This window comes from Ambystoma mexicanum, chromosome 1p (genome assembly GCF_040938575.1).
Source record: "Ambystoma mexicanum isolate Mex_15411 chromosome 1p, UKY_AmexF1_1, whole genome shotgun sequence".
NCBI lineage: Eukaryota > Metazoa > Chordata > Amphibia > Caudata > Ambystomatidae > Ambystoma > Ambystoma mexicanum.
In genome coordinates, this window is record NC_090921.1 from 36,683,783 (window position 1) to 36,695,675 (window position 11,893).

General features: G+C 62.6%; 1 protein-coding gene across 3 annotated transcripts in view; it reads right to left on the reverse strand.

The window, feature by feature from the left end:
* LOC138565466 (uncharacterized) overlaps positions 1 to 2,275 on the reverse strand; it is a 128,712-nt gene extending 126,437 nt beyond the window's left edge. Inside the window, exon 1 of one of the 3 annotated variants that reach the window (XM_069642981.1) lies at positions 1,253 to 2,275. In XM_069642981.1, the coding sequence (XP_069499082.1) occupies positions 1,253 to 1,729 (477 nt within the window). In that variant the 5' untranslated portion in view covers positions 1,730 to 2,275. The remainder of the gene's footprint in view (positions 1 to 1,252) is intronic. The other 2 variants (XM_069642982.1, XM_069642983.1) reach the window with 2 other exon arrangements.
* Positions 2,276 to 11,893: the final 9,618 nt, after the last annotated feature.

The window sequence follows — 11,893 nt, forward strand, 5'->3', positions numbered from 1 at the left end:
AAACATTCATGCACACCTGACACCCCTCCACCCCCGCATCTCATACACAACACAAACATACAAAAACAAACATTCATGCACACCAGACACCCCTCCACCCCTGCATCTCAACATACACAACACAAGCATTCAAAAACAAACATTCATGCACTCGCGACACCCCTCCACCCCTGCATCTCGACATACACAACACAAACATACAAAAACAAACATTCAAGCACACCCGACACCCCTCCACCCCGCATCTCAACATACACAACACAAACATACAAAAACAAACATTAATGCACACCCGACACCCCCCAACTCAACATACACAACACTAACCACTAACATTCAAAAATAAACATTCATGCACACCCGACACCACCCCCAAGCCCGCATCTCAACACAAGCATTCAAAAACAAACATTCATGCACTCCCGACACCCCTCCACCCCCGCATCTCGACATACACAACACAAACATTCAAAAACAAACATTCATGCACACCTGACACCCCTCCACCCCCGCATCTCATACACAACACAAACATACAAAAACAAACATTCATGCACTCCCGACACCCCTCCACCCCCGCATCTCGACATACACAACACAAACATTCAAAAACAAACATTCATGCACACCTGACACCCCTCCACCCCCGCATCTCATACACAACACAAACATACAAAAACAAACATTCATGCACACCAGACACCCCTCCACCCCTGCATCTCAACATACACAACACAAGCATTCAAAAACAAACATTCATGCACTCGCGACACCCCTCCACCCCTGCATCTCGACATACACAACACAAACATACAAAAACAAACATTCAAGCACACCCGACACCCCTCCACCCCGCATCTCAACATACACAACACAAACATACAAAAACAAACATTAATGCACACCCGACACCCCCCAACTCAACATACACAACACTAACCACTAACATTCAAAAATAAACATTCATGCACACCCGACACCACCCCCAAGCCCGCATCTCAACACAAGCATTCAAAAACAAACATTCATGCACTCCCGACACCCCCCCCTCCCCTGCATCTCAACATACACAACACAAGCATTGAAAAACAAACATTCATGCACACCCTCCACCCCTGCATCTCAACATACACAACACATTCAAAAACAAACATTCATGCACTCCCGACACCCCCCCACATCTCAACATACACAACACAAACATACAGCAGAACAGACCCGACACTCAAACACAAGCAAACAGACCACTTACCGGAGACGTGCTGGAAGACTGGCGAGGTAAATCGAGCGGCACCACGGCTGGCTTGGCAAGGCTGAAATGCCTTCCGGCATCAAGCCTTATAGACCACGCCAGCCGTAGTGCTGGCCCTCCATTGGTGCAGCACACACGCACTATGTGGCTCGTAGGAGCTGCGTGGTTCGTGTGGGCTGAGCCAATGAGGGCCAGTGTTTTGTCCGGCCCGGAAGACAACAAAGACTTTCCTAATGGAGGGTGGCCGGTGCTGCTTGCGGGACGCCCTCCATTAGGAAAGTTGTTCGGCCTCACGGGTCGGACATAATGGCATGGCGGGCCGTATGTTGTGCACCCATGGGCTAAGTGCACAGACATGAAATGCATGTGCTGCAGGGTCATCAGGTTTACTGCAAGTGTGACTTCCTTCGGTGTAGGGTAAAGAAAGAGCAGGTGTCCAGTCTCTACTTGGGTGGATTTAGAACAGTTACGGTTCATCAGCAGGGGCACGTGTGGCCTGGGCAGCTCTCCCACACCCTCAATCTCGGGTTCGGCAGCTCTCCCACACCCTCAATCTCGGGCTCTGCAGCTCTCCCACACCCTCAATCTCAGGCTCGGCAGCTCTCCCACACCCTCAATCTCAGGCTCGGCAGCTCTCCCACACCCTCAATCTCGGGCTCGGCAGCTCTCCCACACCCTAAATCTCCAACACCTTGAATCTCGGGCTCGGCAGCTCTCCCACACCCTAAATCTCCAACACCTTGAATCTCGGGCTCGGCAGCTCTCCCATACCCTCATTCTCCGGCTCGGCAGCGCTCCCACACCCTCAATCTCGGCAGCTCTCCCACACCTTCAATCTCGGGCTGGGCAGCTCTCCCACACCTTCAATCTCGGGCTGGGCAGCTCTCCCACACCCCCAACCGCGGGCTCGGCAGCTCTCCCACACCCCCAATCGCAGGCTCGGCAGCTCTCCCACACCCTCAATCTCGGGATCGGCAGCTCTCCCACACCCTCAATCTCGGGATAGGCAACTCTCCCACACCCTCAATCTCAGGCTGGGCAGCTCTCCCACCCCCTGAATCTCGGGCTCTGCAGCTCTCCCACCCCCTGAATCTCGGGCTCTGCAGCTCTCCCACCCTCTCAATCTCAGGCTGGGCAGCTCTCTCACCCCCTGAATCTTGGGCTCTGCAGCTCTCCCACCCCCTGAATCTCGGGCTCTGCAGCTCTCCCACCCCCTGAATCTCGGGCTCTGCAGCTCTCCCACCCCCTGAATCTCAGGCTCTGCAGCTCTCCCACCCCCTGAATCTCGGGCTCGGCAGCTCTCCCACCCCCTGAATCTCGGGCTCGGCAGCTCTCCCACCCCCTGAATCTCGGGCTCGGCAGCTCTCCCGCACCCTGAATCTCGGGCTCTGCAGCTCTCCCACCCCCTGAATCTCGGGCTCTGCAGCTCTCCCACCCCCTGAATCTCGGGCTCTGCAGCTCTACCACCCCCTGAATCTCGGGCTCTGCAGCTCTCCCACCCCTTGAATCTCGGGCTCTGCAGCTCTCCCACCCCCTGAATCTCGGGCTCTGCAGCTCTCCCACCCCCTGAATCTCAGGCTCTGCAGCTCTCCCGCCCCCTGAATCTCGGGCTCGGCAGCTCTCCCGCCCCCTGAATCTCGGGCTCGGCAGCTCTCCCGCCCCCTGAATCTCAGGCTCTGCAGCTCTCCCACCCCCTGAATCTCAGGCTCTGCAGCTCCCCCACCCCCTGAATCTCAGGCTGGGCAGCTCTCCCACCCCCTGAATCTCAGGCTGGGCAGCTCTCCCACCCCCTGAATCTCAGGCTGGGCAGCTCTCCCACCCCCTGAATCTCGGGCTCTGCAGCTCTCCTACCCCCTGAATCTCGGGCTCTGCAGCTCTCCCACCCCCTGAATCTCGGGCTCGGCAGCTCTCCCACACCCTCAAACTAAGGCTCGGCAGCTCTCCCGCACCCTCAATCTCGGGCTCTGCAGCTCTTCCACCCCCTGAATCTCAGGCTCTGCAGCTCTCCCACCCCCTGAATCTCAGGCTGGGCAGCTCTCCCACCCCCTGAATCTCGGGCTCTGCAGCTCTCCCACCCCCTGAATCTCAGGCTCTGCAGCTCTCCCACCCCCTGAATCTCAGGCTCTGCAGCTCATCCACCCCCTGAATCTCGGGCTCCTCAGCTCTCCCACCCCCTGAATCTCGGGCTCTGCAGCTCTCCCACCCCCTGAATCTCGGGCTCTGCAGCTCTCCCACCCCCTGAATCTCGGGCTCTGCAGCTCTCCCACCCCCTGAATCTCGGTCTCTGCAGCTCTCCCACCCCCTGAATCTCGGTCTCTGCAGCTCTCCCACCCCCTGAATCTCGGGCTCTGCAGCTCTCCCACCCTCTCAATCTCAGGCTGGGAAGCTCTCTCACCCCCTGAATCTCGGGCTCTGCAGCTCTCCCACCCCCTGAATCTCGGGCTCTGCAGCTCTCCCACCAACTGAATCTCGGGCTCTGCAGCTCTCCCACCCCCTGAATCTCAGGCTCTGCAGCTCTCCCACCCCCTGAATCTCAGGCTCTGCAGCTCTCCCGCACCCTGAATCTCGGGCTCGGCAGCTCTCCCGCACCCTGAATCTCGGGCTCGGCAGCTCTCCCGCACCCTGAATCTCGGGCTCGGCAGCTCTCCCACCCCCTGAATCTCGGGCTCTGCAGCTCTCCCACCGCCTGAATCTCGGGCTCTGCAGCTCTCCCACCCCCTGAATCTAGGGCTCTGCAGCTCTCCCACCCCCTGAATCTCTGACTCTGCAGCTCTCCCACCCCCTGAATCTCGGGCTCTGCAGCTCTCCCACCCCCTGAATCTCGGGCTCTGCAGCTCTCCCGCCCCCTGAATCTCAGGCTCTGCAGCTCTCCCGCCCCCTGAATCTCGGGCTCGGCAGCTCTCCCGCCCCCTGAATCTCGGGCTCGGCAGCTCTCCCACCCCCTGAATCTCGGGCTCGGCAGCTCTCCCACCCCCTGAATCTCAGGCTCTGCAGCTCTCCCGCACCCTGAATCTCGGGCTCGACAGCTCTCCCGCACCCTGAATCTCGGGCTCGGCAGCTCTCCCGCACCCTGAATCTCGGGCTCTGCAGCTCTCCCACCCTCTCAATCTCAGGCTGGGCAGCTCTCCAACCCCCTGAATCTCGGGCTCTGCAGCTCTCCCACCCCCTGAATCTCGGTCTCTGCAGCTCTCCCACCCCCTGAATATCGGGCTCTGCAGCTCTCCCACCCCCTGAATCTCGGGCTCTGCAGCTCTCCCACCCTCTCAATCTCAGGCTGGGCAGCTCTCTCACCCCCTGAATCTCGGGCTCTGCAGCTCTCCCACCCCCTGAATCTCGGGCTCTGCAGCTCTCCCACCCCCTGAATCTCAGGCTCTGCAGCTCTCCCGCACCCTGAATCTCGGGCTCGGCAGCTCTCCCGCACCCTGAATCTCAGGCTCTGCAGCTCCCCCACCCCCTGAATCTCAGGCTGGGCAGCTCTCCCACCCCCTGAATCTCAGGCTGGGCAGCTCTCCCACCCCCTGAATCTCAGGCTGGGCAGCTCTCCCACCCCCTGAATCTCGGGCTCTGCAGCTCTCCTACCCCCTGAATCTCGGGCTCTGCAGCTCTCCCACCCCCTGAATCTCGGGCTCGGCAGCTCTCCCACACCCTCAAACTAAGGCTCGGCAGCTCTCCCGCACCCTCAATCTCGGGCTCTGCAGCTCTTCCACCCCCTGAATCTCAGGCTCTGCAGCTCTCCCACCCCCTGAATCTCAGGCTGGGCAGCTCTCCCACCCCCTGAATCTCGGGCTCTGCAGCTCTCCCACCCCCTGAATCTCAGGCTCTGCAGCTCTCCCACCCCCTGAATCTCAGGCTCTGCAGCTCATCCACCCCCTGAATCTCGGGCTCCTCAGCTCTCCCACCCCCTGAATCTCGGGCTCTGCAGCTCTCCCACCCCCTGAATCTCGGGCTCTGCAGCTCTCCCACCCCCTGAATCTCGGGCTCTGCAGCTCTCCCACCCCCTGAATCTCGGTCTCTGCAGCTCTCCCACCCCCTGAATCTCGGTCTCTGCAGCTCTCCCACCCCCTGAATCTCGGGCTCTGCAGCTCTCCCACCCTCTCAATCTCAGGCTGGGAAGCTCTCTCACCCCCTGAATCTCGGGCTCTGCAGCTCTCCCACCCCCTGAATCTCGGGCTCTGCAGCTCTCCCACCCCCTGAATCTCGGGCTCTGCAGCTCTCCCACCCCCTGAATCTCAGGCTCTGCAGCTCTCCCACCCCCTGAATCTCAGGCTCTGCAGCTCTCCCGCACCCTGAATCTCGGGCTCGGCAGCTCTCCCGCACCCTGAATCTCGGGCTCGGCAGCTCTCCCGCACCCTGAATCTCGGGCTCGGCAGCTCTCCCACCCCCTGAATCTCGGGCTCTGCAGCTCTCCCACCGCCTGAATCTCGGGCTCTGCAGCTCTCCCACCCCCTGAATCTAGGGCTCTGCAGCTCTCCCACCCCCTGAATCTCTGACTCTGCAGCTCTCCCACCCCCTGAATCTCGGGCTCTGCAGCTCTCCCACCCCCTGAATCTCGGGCTCTGCAGCTCTCCCGCCCCCTGAATCTCAGGCTCTGCAGCTCTCCCGCCCCCTGAATCTCGGGCTCGGCAGCTCTCCCGCCCCCTGAATCTCGGGCTCGGCAGCTCTCCCACCCCCTGAATCTCAGGCTCGGCAGCTCTCCCACCCCCTGAATCTCAGGCTCTGCAGCTCTCCCGCACCCTGAATCTCGGGCTCGACAGCTCTCCCGCACCCTGAATCTCGGGCTCGGCAGCTCTCCCGCACCCTGAATCTCGGGCTCTGCAGCTCTCCCACCCTCTCAATCTCAGGCTGGGCAGCTCTCCAACCCCCTGAATCTCGGGCTCTGCAGCTCTCCCACCCCCTGAATCTCGGTCTCTGCAGCTCTCCCACCCCCTGAATATCGGGCTCTGCAGCTCTCCCACCCCCTGAATCTCGGGCTCTGCAGCTCTCCCACCCTCTCAATCTCAGGCTGGGCAGCTCTCTCACCCCCTGAATCTCGGGCTCTGCAGCTCTCCCACCCCCTGAATCTCGGGCTCTGCAGCTCTCCCACCCCCTGAATCTCAGGCTCTGCAGCTCTCCCGCACCCTGAATCTCGGGCTCGGCAGCTCTCCCGCACCCTGAATCTCGGGCTCGGCAGCTCTCCCGCACCCTGAATCTCGGGCTCGGCAGCTCTCCCGCACCCTGAATCTCGGGCTCTGCAGCTCTCCCACCGCCTGAATCTCGGGCTCTGCAGCTCTCCCACCCCCTGAATCTCGGGCTCTGCAGCTCTCCCACCCCCTGAATCTCGGGCTCTGCAGCTCTCCCACCCCCTGAATCTCGGGCTCTGCAGCTCTCCCACCCCCTGAATCTCAGGCTCTGCAGCTCTCCCGTCCCCTGAATCTCGGGCTCGGCAGCTCTCCCGCCCCCTGAACCTCGGGCTCGGCAGCTCTCCCACCCCCTGAATCTCAGGCTCGGCAGCTCTCCCGCCCCCTGAATCTCGGGCTCTGCAGCTCTCCCACCCCCTGAATCTCGGGCTCTGCAGCTCTCCCACCCCCTGAATCTCGGGCTCGGCAGCTCTCCCGCACCCTGAATCTCGGGCTCTGCAGCTCTCCCACCCCCCGAATCTCGGGCTCTGCAGCTCTCCCACCCCCTGAATCTCGGGCTCTGCAGCTCTCCCACCCTCTCAATCTCAGGCTGGGCAGCTCTCCCACCCCCTGAATCTCGGGCTCTGCAGCTCTCCCACCCCCTGAATCTCGGGCTCGGCAGCTCTCCCACCCCCTGAATCTCGGGCTCGGCAGCTCTCCCGCACCCTGAATCTCGGGCTCGGCAACTCTCCCGCACCCTGAATCTCGGGCTCTGCAGCTCTCCCACCCCCTGAATCTCGGGCTCTGCAGCTCTCCCACCGCCTGAATCTCGGGCTCTGCAGCTCTCCCACCCCCTGAATCTCGGGCTCTGCAGCTCTCCCACCCCCTGAATCTCGGGCTCTGCAGCTCTCCCACCCCCTGAATCTCGGGCTCTGCAGCTCTCCCACCCCCTGAATCTCGGGCTCTGCAGCTCTCCCACCCCCTGAATCTCGGACTCTGCAGCTCTCCCACCCCCTGAATCTCGGGCTCTGCAGCTCTCCCACCCCCTGAATCTCGGGCTCTGCAGCTCTCCCACCCCCTGAATCTCGGGCTCTGCAGCTCTCCCACCCCCTGAATCTCGGGCTCTGCAGCTCTCCCACCCCCTGAATCTCGGGCTCTGCAGCTCTCCCAACCCCTGAATCTCGGGCTCTGCAGCTCTCCCACCCTCTCAATCTCAGGCTGGGCAGCTCTCCCACCCCCTGAATCTCGGGCTCTGCAGCTCTCCCACCCCCTGAATCTCGGGCTCGGCAGCTCTCCCACCCCCTGAATCTCGGGCTCGGCAGCTCTCCCGCACCCTGAATCTCGGGCTCGGCAACTCTCCCGCACCCTGAATCTCGGGCTCTGCAGCTCTCCCACCGCTTGAATCTCGGGCTCTGCAGCTCTCCCACCCCCTGAATCTCGGGCTCTGCAGCTCTCCCACCCCCTGAATCTCGGGCTCTGCAGCTCTCCCACCCCCTGAATCTCGGGCTCTGCAGCTCTCCCACCCCCTGAATCTCGGGCTCGGCAGCTCTCCCGCACCCTGAATCTCGGGCTCTGCAGCTCTCCCACCCCCTGAATCTCGGGCTCTGCAGCTCTCCCACCCCCTGAATCTCAGGCTCTGCAGCTCTCCCACCCTCTCAATCTCAGGCTGGGCAGCTCTCCCGCCCCCTGAATCTCGGGCTCTGCAGCTCTCCCACCCCCTGAATCTCGGGCTCGGCAGCTCTCCCACCCCCTGAATCTCGGGCTCGGCAGCTCTCCCGCACCCTGAATCTCGGGCTCGGCAACTCTCCCGCACCCTGAATCTCGGGCTCTGCAGCTCTCCCACCGCTTGAATCTCGGGCTCTGCAGCTCTCCCACCCCCTGAATCTCGGGCTCGGCAGCTCTCCCACCCCCTGAATCTCGGGCTCGGCAGCTCTCCCACCCCCTGAATCTCGGGCTCGGCAGCTCTCCCGCACCCTGAATCTCGGGCTCTGCAGCTCTCCCACCCCCTGAATCTCGGGCTCTGCAGCTCTCCCACCCCCTGAATCTCGGGCTCTGCAGCTCTACCACCCCCTGAATCTCGGGCTCTGCAGCTCTCCCACCCCTTGAATCTCGGGCTCTGCAGCTCTCCCACCCCCTGAATCTCGGGCTCTGCAGCTCTCCCACCCCCTGAATCTCAGGCTCTGCAGCTCTCCCGCCCCCTGAATCTCGGGCTCGGCAGCTCTCCCGCCCCCTGAATCTCGGGCTCGGCAGCTCTCCCGCCCCCTGAATCTCAGGCTCTGCAGCTCTCCCACCCCCTGAATCTCAGGCTCTGCAGCTCCCCCACCCCCTGAATCTCAGGCTGGGCAGCTCTCCCACCCCCTGAATCTCAGGCTGGGCAGCTCTCCCACCCCCTGAATCTCAGGCTGGGCAGCTCTCCCACCCCCTGAATCTCGGGCTCTGCAGCTCTCCTACCCCCTGAATCTCGGGCTCTGCAGCTCTCCCACCCCCTGAATCTCGGGCTCGGCAGCTCTCCCACACCCTCAAACTAAGGCTCGGCAGCTCTCCCGCACCCTCAATCTCGGGCTCTGCAGCTCTTCCACCCCCTGAATCTCAGGCTCTGCAGCTCTCCCACCCCCTGAATCTCAGGCTGGGCAGCTCTCCCACCCCCTGAATCTCGGGCTCTGCAGCTCTCCCACCCCCTGAATCTCAGGCTCTGCAGCTCTCCCACCCCCTGAATCTCAGGCTCTGCAGCTCATCCACCCCCTGAATCTCGGGCTCCTCAGCTCTCCCACCCCCTGAATCTCGGGCTCTGCAGCTCTCCCACCCCCTGAATCTCGGGCTCTGCAGCTCTCCCACCCCCTGAATCTCGGGCTCTGCAGCTCTCCCACCCCCTGAATCTCGGTCTCTGCAGCTCTCCCACCCCCTGAATCTCGGTCTCTGCAGCTCTCCCACCCCCTGAATCTCGGGCTCTGCAGCTCTCCCACCCTCTCAATCTCAGGCTGGGAAGCTCTCTCACCCCCTGAATCTCGGGCTCTGCAGCTCTCCCACCCCCTGAATCTCGGGCTCTGCAGCTCTCCCACCAACTGAATCTCGGGCTCTGCAGCTCTCCCACCCCCTGAATCTCAGGCTCTGCAGCTCTCCCACCCCCTGAATCTCAGGCTCTGCAGCTCTCCCGCACCCTGAATCTCGGGCTCGGCAGCTCTCCCGCACCCTGAATCTCGGGCTCGGCAGCTCTCCCGCACCCTGAATCTCGGGCTCGGCAGCTCTCCCACCCCCTGAATCTCGGGCTCTGCAGCTCTCCCACCGCCTGAATCTCGGGCTCTGCAGCTCTCCCACCCCCTGAATCTAGGGCTCTGCAGCTCTCCCACCCCCTGAATCTCTGACTCTGCAGCTCTCCCACCCCCTGAATCTCGGGCTCTGCAGCTCTCCCACCCCCTGAATCTCGGGCTCTGCAGCTCTCCCGCCCCCTGAATCTCAGGCTCTGCAGCTCTCCCGCCCCCTGAATCTCGGGCTCGGCAGCTCTCCCGCCCCCTGAATCTCGGGCTCGGCAGCTCTCCCACCCCCTGATTCTCGGGCTCGGCAGCTCTCCCACCCCCTGAATCTCAGGCTCTGCAGCTCTCCCGCACCCTGAATCTCGGGCTCGACAGCTCTCCCGCACCCTGAATCTCGGGCTCGGCAGCTCTCCCGCACCCTGAATCTCGGGCTCTGCAGCTCTCCCACCCTCTCAATCTCAGGCTGGGCAGCTCTCCAACCCCCTGAATCTCGGGCTCTGCAGCTCTCCCACCCCCTGAATCTCGGTCTCTGCAGCTCTCCCACCCCCTGAATATCGGGCTCTGCAGCTCTCCCACCCCCTGAATCTCGGGCTCTGCAGCTCTCCCACCCTCTCAATCTCAGGCTGGGCAGCTCTCTCACCCCCTGAATCTCGGGCTCTGCAGCTCTCCCACCCCCTGAATCTCGGGCTCTGCAGCTCTCCCACCCCCTGAATCTCAGGCTCTGCAGCTCTCCCGCACCCTGAATCTCGGGCTCGGCAGCTCTCCCGCACCCTGAATCTCAGGCTCTGCAGCTCCCCCACCCCCTGAATCTCAGGCTGGGCAGCTCTCCCACCCCCTGAATCTCAGGCTGGGCAGCTCTCCCACCCCCTGAATCTCAGGCTGGGCAGCTCTCCCACCCCCTGAATCTCGGGCTCTGCAGCTCTCCTACCCCCTGAATCTCGGGCTCTGCAGCTCTCCCACCCCCTGAATCTCGGGCTCGGCAGCTCTCCCACACCCTCAAACTAAGGCTCGGCAGCTCTCCCGCACCCTCAATCTCGGGCTCTGCAGCTCTTCCACCCCCTGAATCTCAGGCTCTGCAGCTCTCCCACCCCCTGAATCTCAGGCTGGGCAGCTCTCCCACCCCCTGAATCTCGGGCTCTGCAGCTCTCCCACCCCCTGAATCTCAGGCTCTGCAGCTCTCCCACCCCCTGAATCTCAGGCTCTGCAGCTCATCCACCCCCTGAATCTCGGGCTCCTCAGCTCTCCCACCCCCTGAATCTCGGGCTCTGCAGCTCTCCCACCCCCTGAATCTCGGGCTCTGCAGCTCTCCCACCCCCTGAATCTCGGGCTCTGCAGCTCTCCCACCCCCTGAATCTCGGTCTCTGCAGCTCTCCCACCCCCTGAATCTCGGTCTCTGCAGCTCTCCCACCCCCTGAATCTCGGGCTCTGCAGCTCTCCCACCCTCTCAATCTCAGGCTGGGAAGCTCTCTCACCCCCTGAATCTCGGGCTCTGCAGCTCTCCCACCCCCTGAATCTCGGGCTCTGCAGCTCTCCCACCCCCTGAATCTCGGGCTCTGCAGCTCTCCCACCCCCTGAATCTCAGGCTCTGCAGCTCTCCCACCCCCTGAATCTCAGGCTCTGCAGCTCTCCCGCACCCTGAATCTCGGGCTCGGCAGCTCTCCCGCACCCTGAATCTCGGGCTCGGCAGCTCTCCCGCACCCTGAATCTCGGGCTCGGCAGCTCTCCCACCCCCTGAATCTCGGGCTCTGCAGCTCTCCCACCGCCTGAATCTCGGGCTCTGCAGCTCTCCCACCCCCTGAATCTAGGGCTCTGCAGCTCTCCCACCCCCTGAATCTCTGACTCTGCAGCTCTCCCACCCCCTGAATCTCGGGCTCTGCAGCTCTCCCACCCCCTGAATCTCGGGCTCTGCAGCTCTCCCGCCCCCTGAATCTCAGGCTCTGCAGCTCTCCCGCCCCCTGAATCTCGGGCTCGGCAGCTCTCCCGCCCCCTGAATCTCGGGCTCGGCAGCTCTCCCACCCCCTGAATCTCAGGCTCGGCAGCTCTCCCACCCCCTGAATCTCAGGCTCTGCAGCTCTCCCGCACCCTGAATCTCGGGCTCGACAGCTCTCCCGCACCCTGAATCTCGGGCTCGGCAGCTCTCCCGCACCCTGAATCTCGGGCTCTGCAGCTCTCCCACCCTCTCAATCTCAGGCTGGGCAGCTCTCCAACCCCCTGAATCTCGGGCTCTGCAGCTCTCCCACCCCCTGAATCTCGGTCTCTGCAGCTCTCCCACCCCCTGAATATCGGGCTCTGCA